At 46.9% G+C, this 16329-nt stretch overlaps 1 protein-coding gene across 1 annotated transcript in view; it reads left to right on the top strand.

Moving 5' to 3' along the window:
• Positions 1–333: 333 nt before the first annotated feature.
• Positions 334–16329, top strand: part of stk16 (serine/threonine kinase 16) — a 34730-nt gene continuing 18734 nt past the window's right edge. The window contains exons 1-4 of the mRNA XM_038790135.1: positions 334–448; positions 5873–5983; positions 9006–9225; positions 15503–15636. Of these exons, the coding sequence (XP_038646063.1) occupies positions 5898–5983; positions 9006–9225; positions 15503–15636 (440 nt within the window). The 5' untranslated portion in view covers positions 334–448; positions 5873–5897. The remainder of the gene's footprint in view (positions 449–5872; positions 5984–9005; positions 9226–15502; positions 15637–16329) is intronic.

Raw genomic sequence — 16329 nt, forward strand, 5'->3', positions numbered from 1 at the left:
GCGTCAGCCGGACCCCGCCCTCCGGGGGGTACGATCCTCAGCCGGTCCCCGCCCCCGGGGGAGGAGCCTCAGCCGGTCCCCGCCCCCCGGGGGGGAGGAGCCGATCCCGTGCCCCGCCCCCCGGGGAGGAGCCTCAGCCGGTCCCCGCCCCCCGGGAGGAGGAGCCGGACCCCGCCCCCCCGGGGAGGAGCTGCGGCCTGACCCCGCCCCCCCGGGGAGGAGCGTCAGCCGGACCCCGCCCTCCGGGGGGTACGATCCTCAGCCGGACCCCGCCCCCCCGGGGAGGAGCTGCGGCCGTGCCCCGCCCCCCGGGGGGAGGAGCCGATCCCGGGCCCCGCCCCCCGGGGGGAGGAGCCGATCCCGGGCCCGGTGGAGGAGTGGCGGAGGCGCTGCGCGGTCAGCTCGGGATTGCGGCCCGGGCTCCAGTGAGTGTCAGTCAGGCTCCAAGGTAATGGCGGTCTCAGTTACACTCAGCATTGCAGGTTGTCCCATTGTGAGGAGCTGTTTGCTCTGACAGAGGGAGCTGGCCAGGAGAGGCTGTCTCACTATCGGGTATCTCCATCTAGGCCGGAGCTGAGGAGAAACTGGTTCCACCTCAGTGTTTGGGATTCTCTCCCCCCAGAGAGCAGGGGGTCACCCAACACTGAGATAGTCCATCAGCAACCCAGGCCAGGCTTATGGCTTAGGCTGGAGGAGGAGGAGGAGGAAGGTAAAGTTAGAACAAAGAAAAGTACAGCACAGGAACAGGCCCTTCGGCCCTCCAAGCCTGCACCGACTCTTCTGTCTCAACGAAAATCTTCTACACTTCCAGGGTCCGTAACCCTCTATTCCCATCCCATTCATGTATTTGTCAAGATGCCCCTTAAACGTTGCTATAGTATCTGCTTCCACCACCTCCTCCGGCAGCGAGTTCCAGGCACCCACTACCCTCTGTGTAAAAACACTTCCCTCGCACATCTCCTCCTAAATGTTGCCCCAAGCATCTCCTCTAAACGTTGCCCCACGCATCTCCTCTAAACGTTGCCCCACGCATCTCCTCTAAACGTTGCCCCACGCATCTCCTCTAAACGTTGCCCTCCGCATGAGGAACATTTCAGACATGATCAAATGGCGGAGCACATTCGATGGGCCGAATGATCTGATTCTCTACTCCTATATTTATGGTCTTTGTTTTGAATGCTGTCATGTCAGAACAGGTGGTTAACATAGGCTCCCATCTATTCTCTCAGGTGGATGCTGACGATCTTATGGTAGTATTTTTGAAGAAATGTTGGGGAGTTATTCCTGGTGTCCCCTGGGCCAATGTTTGTCTCTCCTTTTAGTCATTGTGACATTGCTCATTGAGGGAGCCTCCTCTGTACAAACTGGCTGCCACATTTCTTAAATCACAATTATTTCTGCACTTCAGAAGTATTCTGAATACTGAAGCACGGTAGCATGGTGGTTAGCATAAATGCTTCACAGCTCCAGGGTCCCAGGTTCGATTCCCCGCTGGGTCACTGTCTGTGCGGAGTCTGCACGTCCTCCCCGTGTGTGCGTGGGTTTCCTCCGGGTGCTCCGGTTTCCTCCCACAGTCCAAAGATGTGCGGGTTAGGTGGATTGGCCATGTTAAATTGCCCGTAGTGTCCTAAAAAGTAAGGTGGGAGGTGGGGGGGGGGGGGGGTTGTTGGGTTACGGGTATAGGATGGATACATGGGTTTGAGTAGGGTGATCATGGCTCGGCACAACATCGAGGGCTGAAGGGCCTGTTCTGTGCTGTACTGTTCTATGTTCTATTCCATTGGCTGTAAAGCACTTTGGGCCATCTTGCCAATGGGAAAGGTGCTGAATAAATACAATTTCCATCATTTATTTCATATATCTTTTGTGACTGAGGACTTGATCTGCATCGATACAAGTACTTTCGTAATACTGGTGTAGAATAATGCGACAAAGAAGATCAAAATTTAGATTCCTTAAAGCAGATGAGCTTTATTTAATCCTTCAGCAATCTCATAATACCAGGAAGGCAAGTTTACATATACTGGATTGTGACACAGCTTCTGTTATAGTCATCTCCGAAATGTTTGTGACTTCAGGGTGCCAGGTAAAACTCTGAAATGGATGAAACTTTAATTATGTCGATTTGTAATCAACTGGATGGAAATCCTAGCGAATGGATGACCTCCAAAGGAAAGCAAACAGGAACAGTTGGGAATTCACTTCCAGCTGATTCTGATGACAGCCATTACACAGTGGGACACCCTACTGACCATTACTGTGGTTTTGCTAGTCCTGTCTTCTTGTCAGACCCTTGTGACTTACCCGTAATCTATTCTTCAGGGTTGTTGGCTACACTCTGACCGTATTGCTTTCCTATCAGATTGTTTGTTTTCACTGACTTCTGATGAATTACCTCCATTGCGTTGAAGTTCATTATTAAGTGTCACATATTGGTGTTCAGCTTTGAAAGTTAGAAATATAATTGAATCATCACAAAGGAGATATTGCTTTGATGGGCACATTGTTATCGCAGCTATATCTATTAGATATATTCTATAAAATAATTATAATGTCCTTTTACTCCACAATTCCTGTCAGGTTAATTTAAAACTCAACCCTGAAATCTCCAGTATTGAAAAAATACTGATACTGTCATTGTTGGTTTCCCTTCATTATTGAAGGTGGCCGTTCCTTTGCATTTGTAGAATTTTTCTTTTGTTATTTTAAGGGACGTGGGCGTCGCTGGTTAGGCCAGCGTTTACTGCTCATTCCTAATTACTCTTGTGAGGGTGGTGGTGAGTTGCCTTCTTGAACCTCTGCAGTCCATATGGTGTAGGTACACCCACGGTGCTGTTAGGGAGGGAGTTCCAGGATGTTGTCCCAGCGACAGTGCAGAAACAGCGATTATATTTCCAAGTCATGGTGGTGTGCCTCCAGCTGGCAGAGTTCCCCTGTATCTGCTGCCCTTGGCCTCCGAGATGGTTTGGAAGGTGGTGTGGGAGGAGCCCTGGTGCTTTCCAGCATTGCTGTGGAACTCTATATTGCCGACCTGTATGGGTTTTCACTGTGGGTAAGGTGCATCCGTGCCTCCCAGTGCCACTGTCGAGCAGGTTCCTCCAATGCAAGCCTAGGCAGGCTCATCACACACTTTCCCATTGGGGAAGGGTCAGCTACACCACAGCTGATGCAGGGAGCACAAACATAAAATGACGTGCTATTCCAGAGTGTTTTAAAGTTTCAGTGTAAGACTTGCTTCTGAAGTCTAAAATGACTTCTGTCGTGGATTTTACAGGTTGTGGCCCTGTATAATTTAATTATCTGAGTATTTGCTCATGTGCCCATTTTGAATTATGTGAGCCAGGGGGTTTGGAAAGGGCTTTTTTAAGTAATGTTGTCTCTGGCGGGTCAATCCTAAATCAAAACACCCAAGATATTTTAGTATCAGCAACTTGAAGTGCACACAAATTAATATCAACCCAATTCAAACTCGAAGATCTTGGAGGCACCTGATTGATAGGTTGGCGCGGTTGAGCGGTAACCTAATTCAGGCCATAATAATGAAGAAGGGGTTAGAAAGGATCTGGATCTCCGGCAAAAAAGCCGTCAAGACCTGGGGTCAATTAAAATTTTGAAGACAGGAGTCTGGATTTTTGTCACCGCAGGGTGTGACGCATATAAGAACATAAGAACTAGGAGCAGGAGTAGGCCATCTGGCGCCTCGAGCCTGCTCCGCCATTCAAAGAGATCATGGCTGATCTTTTGCGGACTCAGCTCCACTTTCCGGCCCGAACACCATAACCCTTAATCCCTTTATTCTTCATAAAACTATCTATCTTTACCTTAAAAACATGTAATGAAGGAGCCTCTACTGCTTCACTGGGCAAGGAATTCCATAGATTCACAATCCTTTGGGTGAAAAAGTTCCTCCTAAACTCAGTCCTAAATCTACTTCCCCATATCTAGTTCATGCTAATATTTTAGAGGTAATGTTTAATTCTGGGAAGATTATTGTGAAGGTAAGGTAACTAAAATGCTAGCCGTGTTCGAGATCGCCTGAGCATCTAAAAGAAAATGTTTGTTCATGGGTTAACCATGTTTTTACAATATGCTGTTGATTTGCTATGAGGGTTACAAGAATGGTTCCAGGGATGTAAAACTTCAGTCATGAGGATAGATTGGAGAGGTTGGACTGTTCACTTTGGAGAGAAGAAGGCTTTGAAGAGATTTGATAGAGATGTTCAAAATCGTGAGGGGGCTGGACAGAGTAGATGGGGAGAAAACAAGAGGGCACAGGTTTGAAATGATTCCAAAAAGAAGCAAATGTGATGTGAGAGAAAACTTTTTCACACAGAGTGGTTCGGTCTGGAATGCACTGGCTGGAACTGTGGTGGAGGCAGGTTCAATCGAGACATTCAGGAGGACATTAGATGATTATTTGAATAGAAATGTGCAGGGGGTGCGGGGAAACGGTAGGCAATGTCACTAAGTTATGATGTTCATTTGGAAAGCCGGTGCAGACATGATGGACCAAATGGCCTCCTTTTGCACTGTAACAATTCTGTGATTACATAGAAAATACATAGAAAATAGAAGGAAGAGGAGGCCACTCGACCCTTCAGGCCTGCTCCGCCATTCGTTATGATCATGGCTGATCGTCCAAGTTCATGGGCAGCACAGTAGCGCAGTGGTTTGCATTGTTGCTTCACATTGCCAGCGACCCGGATTCGATTCCCGGCTTGGGTCACTGTCTGTGCGAAATCTCCACATTCTCCCCGTGCCGGCGCTCCGGTTTCCTCCCGGAAAGATGTGTTTGTTAGGTGAATTGAACATTCTGAATTCTCCCTCGGTGTACCCGAACAGGCGCCGGAATGTGGCGACTAGGGCCTTTCACAGTAACGTCACTGCAGTGTTAATGTAAACCTACTTGTGAAAATAAGAAAGGTTATTATTATTAATGTCCTGATATTTTGCCCCCCCCCCCCCCCCCCCCCCCACCACCACACCTATTGATCCCTTTAGCTCCAAGAGCTGTATCTAATTCCTTCTTGAAATTACACAACATTTTGGCCTCAACTACTTTCTGTGGGAATGAATTCCACAGATTCACCTCTCTCTGGGTGAAGAAATTTCTCCTCACCTCAGTCCTAAAACATTTACCCCTTATCCTCAAAATATATGACCCCTGGTTCTGAACTCCCCCCACCATCGGGAACATTCTTTCTGAATCTACCCTGTCGAATCCTGTTAGAATTGTGTAAGTTTCTATGAGATCCCCTCTCACTCTTCTAAAGTCCAATGAATATAATCCTAACCGAATATAAGTCTCTCCTCAAATTCTGTAAAGAGAGTCAGAATGTAAGAGGTGGAGCCATGAAACAGCAGGTGGGCTTACTGAACTGGAGATGTGACGTCTACACTGATCTTATTGAAACGTACAAGATCCTGAGGGGGTTTGATGAGTTAGACATCAGGAGGATGTTTCCACTTCATTTCATTGTGGGAGAAACTGGAGCCGGGGAAACTTTGTCTATACTGATTCCTGACTCCGTCGCAGCCAGGATATTATGCGATATGGAACAACGGCACGTAAATTTAGTTAGATTGCCATGATCCAGCTGAATTATGTAACAAGCTTGAGGGTGCCCCCCCCCCCCCCCCCCCCCCCCCCCGGCCCGGATCTATCCGGGCAGATCTGGATCCACCCCCCGCCCCCGTGCAAATTCCTCATGCTAATACTCACAGTGCTCCTTATCCGCAGGCAGGTTTACCTGTCACACCTGGAGCTCACCGAGATGACTCAGAATGCTGGTTTAGAGTTGGTCGGGTGGAAAGCAAATCTGCAATACTTGTAGATTTCAGCATGTTTTGAAATTTTTTTTTTTTTCATCAGCGACCTGAAGGATGTCCTTTGGATCATGGGCCAAACTGTTTGCATCTGCTCTCGTGGGACAATCACCATCGATAATAAGCGTTATTTCTTTGTCCAGAAGCTCGACGAAGGGTACGTGATCATATCTATTGTTGTGTCTTGTTTCCTTGTGTATGGCTTACGGCTCGCTGTACGAAAATATTAGAATCATAGAATATCCTCTTACTGCACAAAAGGGGGCTATGTACATCATCCTTCCTGTGGGGGCTCTATGTCCAGATTAATCCCACACTCTGGCTTTGTCACAGGGTGTGGGACTAATCTGGACATGTTGGGGCAGGACGGTAGCACAAGTGGATAGCACTGCGGCTTCACAGCAACAGGGTCCCAGGTTCGATTCCCCGCTGGGTCACTGTCTGTGTGGCGTCTGCACGTCCTCCCCATGTCTGCGTGGGTTTCCTCCGGGCGCTCCGGTTTCCTCCCACAGTCCAAAGATGTGCAGGTTAGGTGGATTGGCCGTGATAAATTGCCCTTAGTGACCAAAAAGGTTAGGAGGGCTTATTGGGTTACGGGGATAGGGTGGAAGTGAGGGCTTAAGTGGGTTGGTGCAGACTCAATGGGCCGAATGGCCTCCTTCTGCACTGTATGTTCTATGTCACCAATAATCCTACAAATTAGTCATTTTCAAGGTCATGCCTGATTGCCTTTTGAAAGTTTCAATGAAGTCTGATTTTGACACTCCTGCGAGTGTGTTCCAAACCGTAACAGACCCCGGCACCAAGAAATTTCTCCTCCATCCCCTCCAGCGAATTATTTTAAATTCATGAGCAGAAGAACCCGTTTCTCCCTACTTGCTACATTAAATCCCCTCGTAATTTTCAATACCTTTCTTCCGCCTGTCCCAACATCTCCTCTCCATCCAATGGTGTGGTTCCCAGAATTGTGAGCAGTACCTCAGCCTTGTGAGTGATTTGTAAATGTTTAGTGAGACTTTATAAAAATGATATACTATTTACAAAGCCACAGATACCGTATGGCATTTTAACCTCTTTTCCAGTTGCGCCTCAGCCCTTGCACCACTCTTTCCTCCTCCTCCTCTCCTCTCTCTCTCTCTCTCTCTCTCTCTCTCTCTCTCTCTCTCTCCCCCTTCCCCCCCCCCCAACCACCACCACCACCATGTTACTTCAAACACAGCTTAATTCAGCCATACAGACCAGTCGGTTTGGATTAAGTCTCAGTCCCCAAGGTTTAATCCCAGGCTGCAATGAATCACAGAGAGCAGCATTTGGAGCTTCACATGTTTCGGAGCTTTAGGGGACTGGTTTAGCACAGCTGGTTTATAACGCAGATCAAGGCCAGCAGCGCAGGTTCAATTCCCGTACCGTCCTCTCCGAACAGACGTTGGAATGTGGTGACTAGGGGACTTTTCACAGTAACTTCATTGAAGCCTACTTGTGACAATAAGCGATTATTATTAGGGGCTGGTTTAGCACAGGGCTAATCGCTGGCTTTTAAAGCAGACCAAGGCAGGCCAGCAGCACGGTTCAATTCCCGTACCAGCCTCCCCGTACAGGCGCCGGAATGTGGCGACTAGGGGCTTTTCACAGTAACTTCATTGAAGCCTACTTGTGACAATAAGCTATTTTCATTTCATTTTCATTTTCCAGTCATGATTCATGATTCCAGTCCTGCCTTCTGTCTGGTAACACCTACTGGACTGTATTTGATCAGTGTAGGATTAGTTTCAACTGTGATACACCCCCAACTCCAGATCTCAAACATGTTGAATTAAGAATTGCTCAAAACCTGCAGAAGCTTTTGACAGTACTGCACGAAATACATATCGTGTAATAGCACAGTGGGTTGGACATTAAGTGCACTGTGCAGCTGCTGCTGATGGAGTCCAACACCCTCTAACTTCTTGATAACAACAATTTGCATTTAAACGGAACCTTTTAATGGGATTTCACAGCACAGGTTATCAAACAAAATTTGACCCCGTGCCGCATAAGGATAGTGCAACAGGTGGCCAAAAACTTGGTCAAAGAGCTAGATTTTAAGGAGCATCTTAACTGCGCAAGGAGAGGTAGAGGGGTTTAGGGAGGGAATTCCAGAGCCAAGGGCCCAGGCAGCTGAACGTATGGCCACCAATGCGCAAGAGGCCAGAATTGGAGGCACGCCGAAAACACAGAATTGCTATGGTAGAATTGCAGAGAACATTCAGCCCATCACATCGTCACCAGCTCTCCAAACGAGCATCATAGCTTGGTGCCATTCTATAATATTTTGTTGTTGTTTTTTTATAAATTTAGAGTACCCACTTCATTTTTTCCAATTAAGGGGCAATTTAGTTTGGCCTACCCTGCACATCTTTGGGTTGTGGGGGCGAAACCCACGCAAACAACGGGGAGAATGTGCAAACTCCACATGGACAGTTACCCAGAGCCGGGATCGAACCTGGGACCTCAGCGCCGTGATGCAGCAGTGCTACCCACTGTGCCACCATGCTGCCCTGGTGTCAATCAATAATAATCTTTATTATTGTCACATGTAGACTTACATTAACACTACAATGAAGTTATTGTGAATATCCCCCAGTCGCCACGCTCCGGCGCCTGTTCGGGTACACCCGAACACCGGAGCACCCGGAGGAAACCCATGCAGACATGGGGAGAACGTGCAGACTCCACACACACAGTGATCCAAGCTGGGAATCGAACCCAGGTGCCTGGCACTGTGAAGCAACAGTGCATTCCCGTGGCTTTTCCCTGTATACCATTGTTTCTATTTAAGTAATCAGTTAATGCTCTCTTGAATGCCTAGGATTGTAGGGCTGCAGGAAGTTACTGTAATAGAGAACTTTTCATCATCTGATACCTCTTTATAGGACTCAGTTTCAGAGTTTGTCTGACTATGCTCCTGTGAAGCTCCTTGGGAAGTTTTGCTACATTTAAGGGGTGATTTGCACATCAGGATGGGTTATTTACCATGTATTAACCCTAGGATGTTCTCTTAATTGGTTATTTCTCTCGGTTTAGCCCAGGTATCAGCCTCCTACCTGTCTGCTCTGTTGGGGAGATGTTCAAGCGGCGAATGTTATTTAAAATTATGTGTCGACACACTCTCTAAGCTCCGTTCTCCCCATCTCTTTCAGGGGTTTCAGCTATGTGGATCTAGTGGAGAGTGTTCAGAACGGCCGGTTTTATGCCCTGAAGCGCATTATCTGCCATGACAAAGAAGACCGCAAGAATGCTCTTAACGAGGTGGAGATGCATCAGATGTTCAATCACCCGAACATCCTGCATTTGGAAGCATACTGCATCATGGACAAAGGGCCAAAGTGTGAGGGCTGGCTGCTGCTGCCTTATATTCAGGTGGGTCTGGCTGTCTCTCAGTTAGCGAATGGATTTTATGTGAGGATAACTCTGCACCCCAGCATGGAGCTCTGAGAGCGAGAGCTCCAGAAGTAGACTTTAATTCTCCAGCCCACTACTACAAGCATAGATTTTCGGCATATTGTGGAATCAACCCTCAACATGCCAGCCTCAGCTTAGTCAGAAGCTCTCGCCTCTGAGTCAAAGTTTATTAGCTTGATCCCCACATCAGTGACCTGTGCAGATATTTAGTGCTGCAATGTTGCAAGTGTCATCTTTCAGGTGCGACCCTGAAACTGGTGCCTTATCTACCCGCCCATGTACATGTAAAAGATCCATGGAAGACGATAAAGAACAGCAAGGGAATCCTCCTTGGTTTCCTGATCACCATTGTCCCTCTTCCAACTTTACTGGGAATATAAAAAGCCCATCAACAGAATGAATGGCCAGTTCTGGATCTAGCTTCAGGGAATGAGCCTGGCCAGGCGGAAGGGGTATCAGTGAGGGAGCATAGTAGTGGTAGCGATCATAATTCAGTTAAGTTTGGAGTAGTTATCAAAAAGGATAAAGATAGATCAAGAGTAAAAGTTTTATGTTGGAAAAAGGTTAATTTTGCTGGATAAATGATCTGGAAACAGCTACTCTCAAGTAATGGGATGCAGCTAAATGGGGTTTGAAGAAAAACATTATCTTAAAGGAAAAGGGTGTGACTCATATATCGAAACCAGCCCCATTTCCCTCAACCACACCGGATGTCCAAAATCATACAGAATACGCGTTGTGTAATTTCAAGAAGGAACTAGATATAGCTCTTGGTACTAAAGGGAGGGGTGGGGGTTGAGAGGCAGGATCAGGGTATTGAACTTGATGATCAGCCACGATCATAATAAATGGCGGAGCAGGCTCGAAGGGCCGAACACACAGAAAGATACAGCGCAGGAACAGGTCCTTCGGCCCTCCAAGCCTGTACCGGTCATGATACCAACCTTGGCCAAAACCTCAGTACTTCCTAGTGCCATTTCCCTCTATACCCATCCTATCCATGTATTTGTCAAGATGCCTTTTGAACACCATTAATGTATCTGCTTCCACAACCTCCCCTGGCAACACGTTCCAGGCACTCACCACCCTCTGTATAAAAAACCTGCCTCGCACATCTCCTCTAAACCTTGCCCCACAGACCTTAAACCTTTGCCCCCTAGTGACTGACCCCTCCACCCTGGTAAAGGGTGCCTACCCATCCACTCTATGCCCTTCACAATCTTGTAGACCTCTATCAGGTCACCACTCAACCTCCGTCTTTCTGATGAAAACAGTCCGAGTCTATTCAGCCATTTCACATAGCTAACACCCTCCAGACCAGGTAACATCCTGGTAAACCTTCTCTGCACCTTCTCCAAAGCTTCCTCATCCTTCCAGTAGTGTGGTGACCAGAATTGTGGCCTTATTCAAAGTGTGGCCTTACTAGTTTTTGCCAGTTTTTATACTTGATGCCCTGTCCAATGAAGGCAAGCATTCTGTTTGCTTTCTTGACTACCTTGTCCACTTGTGTTGCCACTTTCAAAGGTCTGTGGACCTGTACGGCCAGATCTCTCTGACTTTCTATATCCCTAAGACTTTTGCCACGGTATATTTTCCCACTTAAGTTAGACCTGCCAAAATGCATTACCCCATATCTGTCTGGATTAAACTCCAATTGCCATTTCTCTGCCCTAGTTTCCAACCTATCTCTGTCCTTCTGTATCCTCTAACAATCCTCAACACTATCTGCCACTCCACCAACCTTGATGCCATCTGCGAACTGACTAATCAGATCAGCTGCATTTTCCTCCAAATCGTTTATATATACTACACACAACAGAGGCCCCAGCACCAATCCCTGTGGAGCACCACTAATCAAACCTTCCATTTGGAAAAACACCCTTCTACTGCTACCTTCTGCCTTCTGTGACTGAGCCACTTCTGTATCCATCTTACCATCTCACCCCTGATCTCGTGTGACTTCACCTTTTGTACCAGTCTGCCATGAGGCCCCTTGTCAAAGGCTTTATTGAAGTCCATGTAAACAACATCCACCGATCTCCCCTCATCGATCATCTTTGACTCCTCCTCCTGCTTATATTTTCTGTACAATAAGATGAGGTGAAAAATGGAAGATTGTGTTCAGATGCAAGAGCTCAGTACTGCAGAAAGCTTAGAGGAGTATAGAACATGCACGACTGAAATTAAAAAGGAAATTACGATATCGATAAAGTATTGGCAAGTAAAATCAAGGGATGCCCAAAGATCTTTTCTGAAGATGCTTTGTAACATACTGCTATGTTGAGACTAAGAGGATAATTTTTTTTTTTTGTTTTTTTTTAAATTTAGAGTACCCAATTATTTTTTCCAATTAAGGGGCAATTTAGCGTGGCCAATCCACCTACTCTGCACATCTTTTGGGTTGTGGGGGCGAAACCCACGCAGACACAGGGAGAATGTGCAAACTCCACACGGACAGTGACCCAGGGCCGGGATTCGAACCCGGGTCCTCAGCGCCGTAGTTAAGAGGATAATTAAGGAAAGAGTGGGACCGTTTAGGGTTACATGTGTGTTGAAGTACATGACATGGACATGGTTTTTGGTGAATAGTTTTACATCCTTTTTCACAAAAGAGAGGGACGAAGCAGTCAGTAATAAAGAAGAAGTGTGAAATATTGGATGGGATTTAACATAGTGAGGGAAGAAAAATTAACATGTTTAGCATCCTTTGAATAAATCACTGGGCCTGCATGAATTGCCGCAAAGGGAAGGAATAAGAGAGGCTCAGACCATCGTTTTCCAATCCTCTGTGGCTCCTGGCAAGGGGCTGGTTTTGCACAGTGGGCTAAACAGCTGGCTTGTAATGCAGAGCAATGCCAGCAGCGCGGGTTCGATTCCCATACCAGCCTCCCTGAACAGGTGCCGGAATGTGGCGACTAGAGGCTTTTCACAGTAACTTCATTGAAGCCTACTTGTGACAAGCTATTATTGTTATTATACAGAAAGTCACTAATGTATCGTTGTTTAAAAAGGGATGAAGGGGTAGCCTGAGTAAATGCAGAGCAGTAAACCAAAGATTGGTGGTGGGCAAATTATTGGGGAAATTTAAGTGAGATAATATAAATCACCATGTACAAAAGCATGGATCAATTGAAGGTAGTCAGCATAGATTTGATAATGCCCCAGACACCACCATTACCATTTCTGGGTGTGTCCTATCCCACTGGCAGGACAGACCCAGCAGGAGTGGCAACACCCTGGTAAACAGTCAGGAGGGAGTTGCCCTGGGAGTCCTGAACATTGACTCTGGAACCCATGAAGTCTCATGGCACCAGGTTACACATGGGCAAGGAAACTTCCAGCTGATTACCACGTACCGTCCCCCCTCAGCTGATCGGTTGGTACTCTCCATTCAACATGGAGGAAGCACGAGATTGGCAAGGGTGAAAATATACGCTGGATGGGACTTCAATGTCCACCGCAAACTGAGCTAGCCAGGCCCTGAAGGATATAGCTGCTCGACTGGGTCTGCAACAGGTGGTGAGGGAACCAACAAGAAGAAAAAACATACTTGACCAGTTCCTCGCCAACCTGCCTGCCACAGATACATCTGTCCATGACTGTTTCGGGCAGAATGACCACCATACAGTCATATCTTCACATTGAGGATACCCTCCACTTTGTCATATACTACTACCACCGTGCTAAATGGGATAAAATTCGAAGATATCTAGCAGCTCAAAACTGGGCATCCATGAGGCGTGTGGGCCATCAGAAGCAGCAGCAGAATTGTACTCGACCACAATCTAAGTCCTGGCCTGGCATGTCCTCCGCTCTACCATTACCTACAAGCCAAGGAATCGCCCTGGTTCAATGAAGAGTGCAAGAGGACCTGGCCAGGAGCAGCAGCAGGCATACCAAAAAAAATGAAGTGTCAACCTGGTGAAGCTACAAAACCGGACGATTTGGGTGGCAAACAGAATAAGCAACAAGTAATAGGCAGAGCTAAGTGATTCCATAAGAAACGCATCCGATTAAGCTCTGCAGTCCTGCCACATCCAACATGCTAACAGGACGGCACGGTAGCACAGTGGTTAGCACTGATGCTTCACAGCGCCAGGGTCCCAGGTTCGATTCCGGCTTGGGTCACTGTCTGTGCAGAATCTGCACGCTCTCTTCGCGTCTGCGTGGGTTTCTTCAGGGTGCTCTGGTTTCCTCCCACAAGTCCCAAAAGACGTGCTGTTTGGTAAATTGGACGTTTTGAATTCTTCTTCTGTGTACCTGAACAGGTGCCGGAATGTGGCGACTAGGGGCTTTTCACAGGAACTTCATTGAATGTTAATGTAAGCCTACTTGTGACAATAAAAATTATTATTTGTGCTTTTGAGGGAAGGTTTTCCTGCTACGTTGTATTTTAACACTGAAACGCATGCTCTTTATTTTAGTGATGATATCACACAGGACATCAATTGGAATCCCTGGTTAATGTCTCAAGTGGGCCTCGGCTGAGTCTCGTGAGAATTAGGCAGTCACTGACAGACCCACTGTGTATTGGCAGCCTTTATTTTAGTTTTATTTAAGATTCCCAGTTACCCAAAGGTTTCTCTCTCGAATCTTCCCATCCATTCCACTTTGGAAGTGACTGGCTTCGAACACTTGATGATGGTGTGCAACTATCCTTACACAATGCCATCCAGTACCCAAAGCAGGACTGCAGTAAAACGTGTTTGTGAATATAACAGCGGTTACCAAGGGATGGGGCTTTTATCTGAAGAAAATTTATACAAATGAAAGAAATTGAAACATAAACGTGCAAAAAGGGAAACGAAGGAAAAGGAGAGGCAGAGAACTTTGATGAAAATGAAATGAAATGAAAATTGCTTATTGTCACGAGTAGGCTTCAATGAAGTTACTGTGAAAAGCCCCTAGTCGCCACATTCCGGCGCCTGTCCGGGGAGGCTGGTACGGGAATTGAACCGTGCTGCTGGCCTGCTTGGTCTGCTTTAAAAGCCAGCGATTTAGCCCATTGAGCTAAACCAGCCCCTGATGCTTTCCAAGTCAAAACAGCAACTTGAATATATGTAGCACCATTAATGTAACAGAACACCACAAAATACTTCACATGAGCTCCTTAAATAGAGAGTAGGCAATTAAGGGGATGCCTAAGATGACAAAAGTTTGGTCAAAGAGGTAGGTTTTCAGGAATGTTTTAAAGGAGAAATGAGTAGTAACGAGAAAGGCAATAGCTTAGGGGCTTTGCAGCTGATTGGCACAGCCATTAAGGGAACTTGATAAGTACATGAGAGAAAAAGGAATGATGTGCTTAAGGCCGAGGTGAGTTAGAATGGCAGGAGGCACATTTGGAGTATAAACATCAGCATAGGTTGGTTCGCCTGATGTACAGGTATCTGTTTGTGTTGTAAATTCTATGTAATGTCTAAAGGACTTGGGATTTCTTTAATACCGGATCATGTCCCCAGTACATCCCAAAGTGACTCTCAACCAATGATTCACCTTGGACATATACAGGCAAACGGAGCTGCCATTTGCACACAAAAGATCCCAGAAGCAACAGCATCGGCGAATGAGCATCTCATTCATTATTGATGATTAAGACTCTTTCCTCCACTTTGGGTAGTGCCGTTGGATCTTTTCTATCTCCCAGAAAGTGCAGGCAAGGCCTCAGTTTGATGTCTCATCTGAAACATGGCTCCCTCTGTCAAAAGGAAGAACTTGCATTTATATAGCACCTGTCATGACATTGTGCATCCCAGTGCGCTTTACAACCAATTAAGTGCTTTTTGAATTGTAGTCAGTATTGTAATGCGTCCAGTTTGTGCACAATACTCTCCAAGAGACAGCAATGCAAAAGTCACCAGATGATCACCTTTAATGGTGTTGATTGAAGGATAAATATTGGTCAGCTCCCCTACTTTTCTCCAAAATGGTGGACATGGAATCTTCTACCTACACTTGAAAGTCTAGACAGGGCATCTATTTAACTTCTCGTCTGAAAGACGGCACCACTTGACTGTGCAGCACTCCCCCAGCACTGCACTGGGAGTGTCAGTCAAGAGTGTGTGGTCAGGTTTCTAGGGTGAGACTTAACCCATGACCTTCAGCCATGGAAGGAAGTGCTGTCCAATAAGCAGTGTCTGCCAAATCGGTATTGTACTAGACAGTCTGGCTTGCGCGCCTAATTACCCGAGTTGTTGAAATAACGAGCCTAACCCCATTTCTGGTTTTCCCTTCACAGAATGGTTCGATGTGGGCTAAGCTGGAAAAGCTCAGGGATACCAATAGCTTCATGTCCGAGGAGAGGATACTGAAAATGTTCCATGGACTCTGCGGAGGACTCAAAGCCATCCATGACAAGGGCTACGCACACAGGTAACTCTTGTCCTCTTCATGTTGGTGGCCTGTCTGCGTTGGGGGTTATGTGTGCGTGTCTCGGCCATTTCACAACAAGCGGCATTTTTGCTTCACAAGATCACGGATTCAGGTCCTACACCAGAACATGGAGCCCACAATCCAGGTCTGAAACATCCAGTAGAGTAATGAACATGTTCTGTACTTAACTAATCTTCATCCGAAATGTTAAACCAAGATGATTGGGGCGGCACGTTGGCACAGTGGTCAGCACTGCTGCCTCACAGCGCAAGGGACCCGGGTTCAATTCCAACCTCCGGTGACTGTCTGTGTGGAGTCTGCACGTTCTCCCCGTGTCTGCGTGGGTTTCCTCCGGGTGCTCCGATTTCCTCCCACAGTCCAAAGATGTGCAGGTTAGGTGGATTGGCCATGCTAAATTGCCCCTAGGTGGGATTATGGGGATAGACTGAGGGATTGGATTGGCCCTAGGTGGCGTGCCCCTTTGGAGGATCTGTGCAGAATCAATGGGCCGAATGGCCTCTTACACTGTAGGGATTTTATGGTTATATTTTATAATTCTTTTTTTCTTTTTTTTAAATTTAGAGTGTCCAATTCTTTTTTCCAATTAAGGGGCAATTTAGCGTGGCCAATCCACCTAACCTGCACATCTTTGGGTTGTGGGGGCGAAACCCACGCAGACACGGGGAGAATGTG

The sequence above is a fragment of the Scyliorhinus canicula genome, chromosome 2 (genome assembly GCF_902713615.1).
Source record: "Scyliorhinus canicula chromosome 2, sScyCan1.1, whole genome shotgun sequence".
Taxonomy (NCBI): Eukaryota; Metazoa; Chordata; class Chondrichthyes; order Carcharhiniformes; family Scyliorhinidae; genus Scyliorhinus; species Scyliorhinus canicula.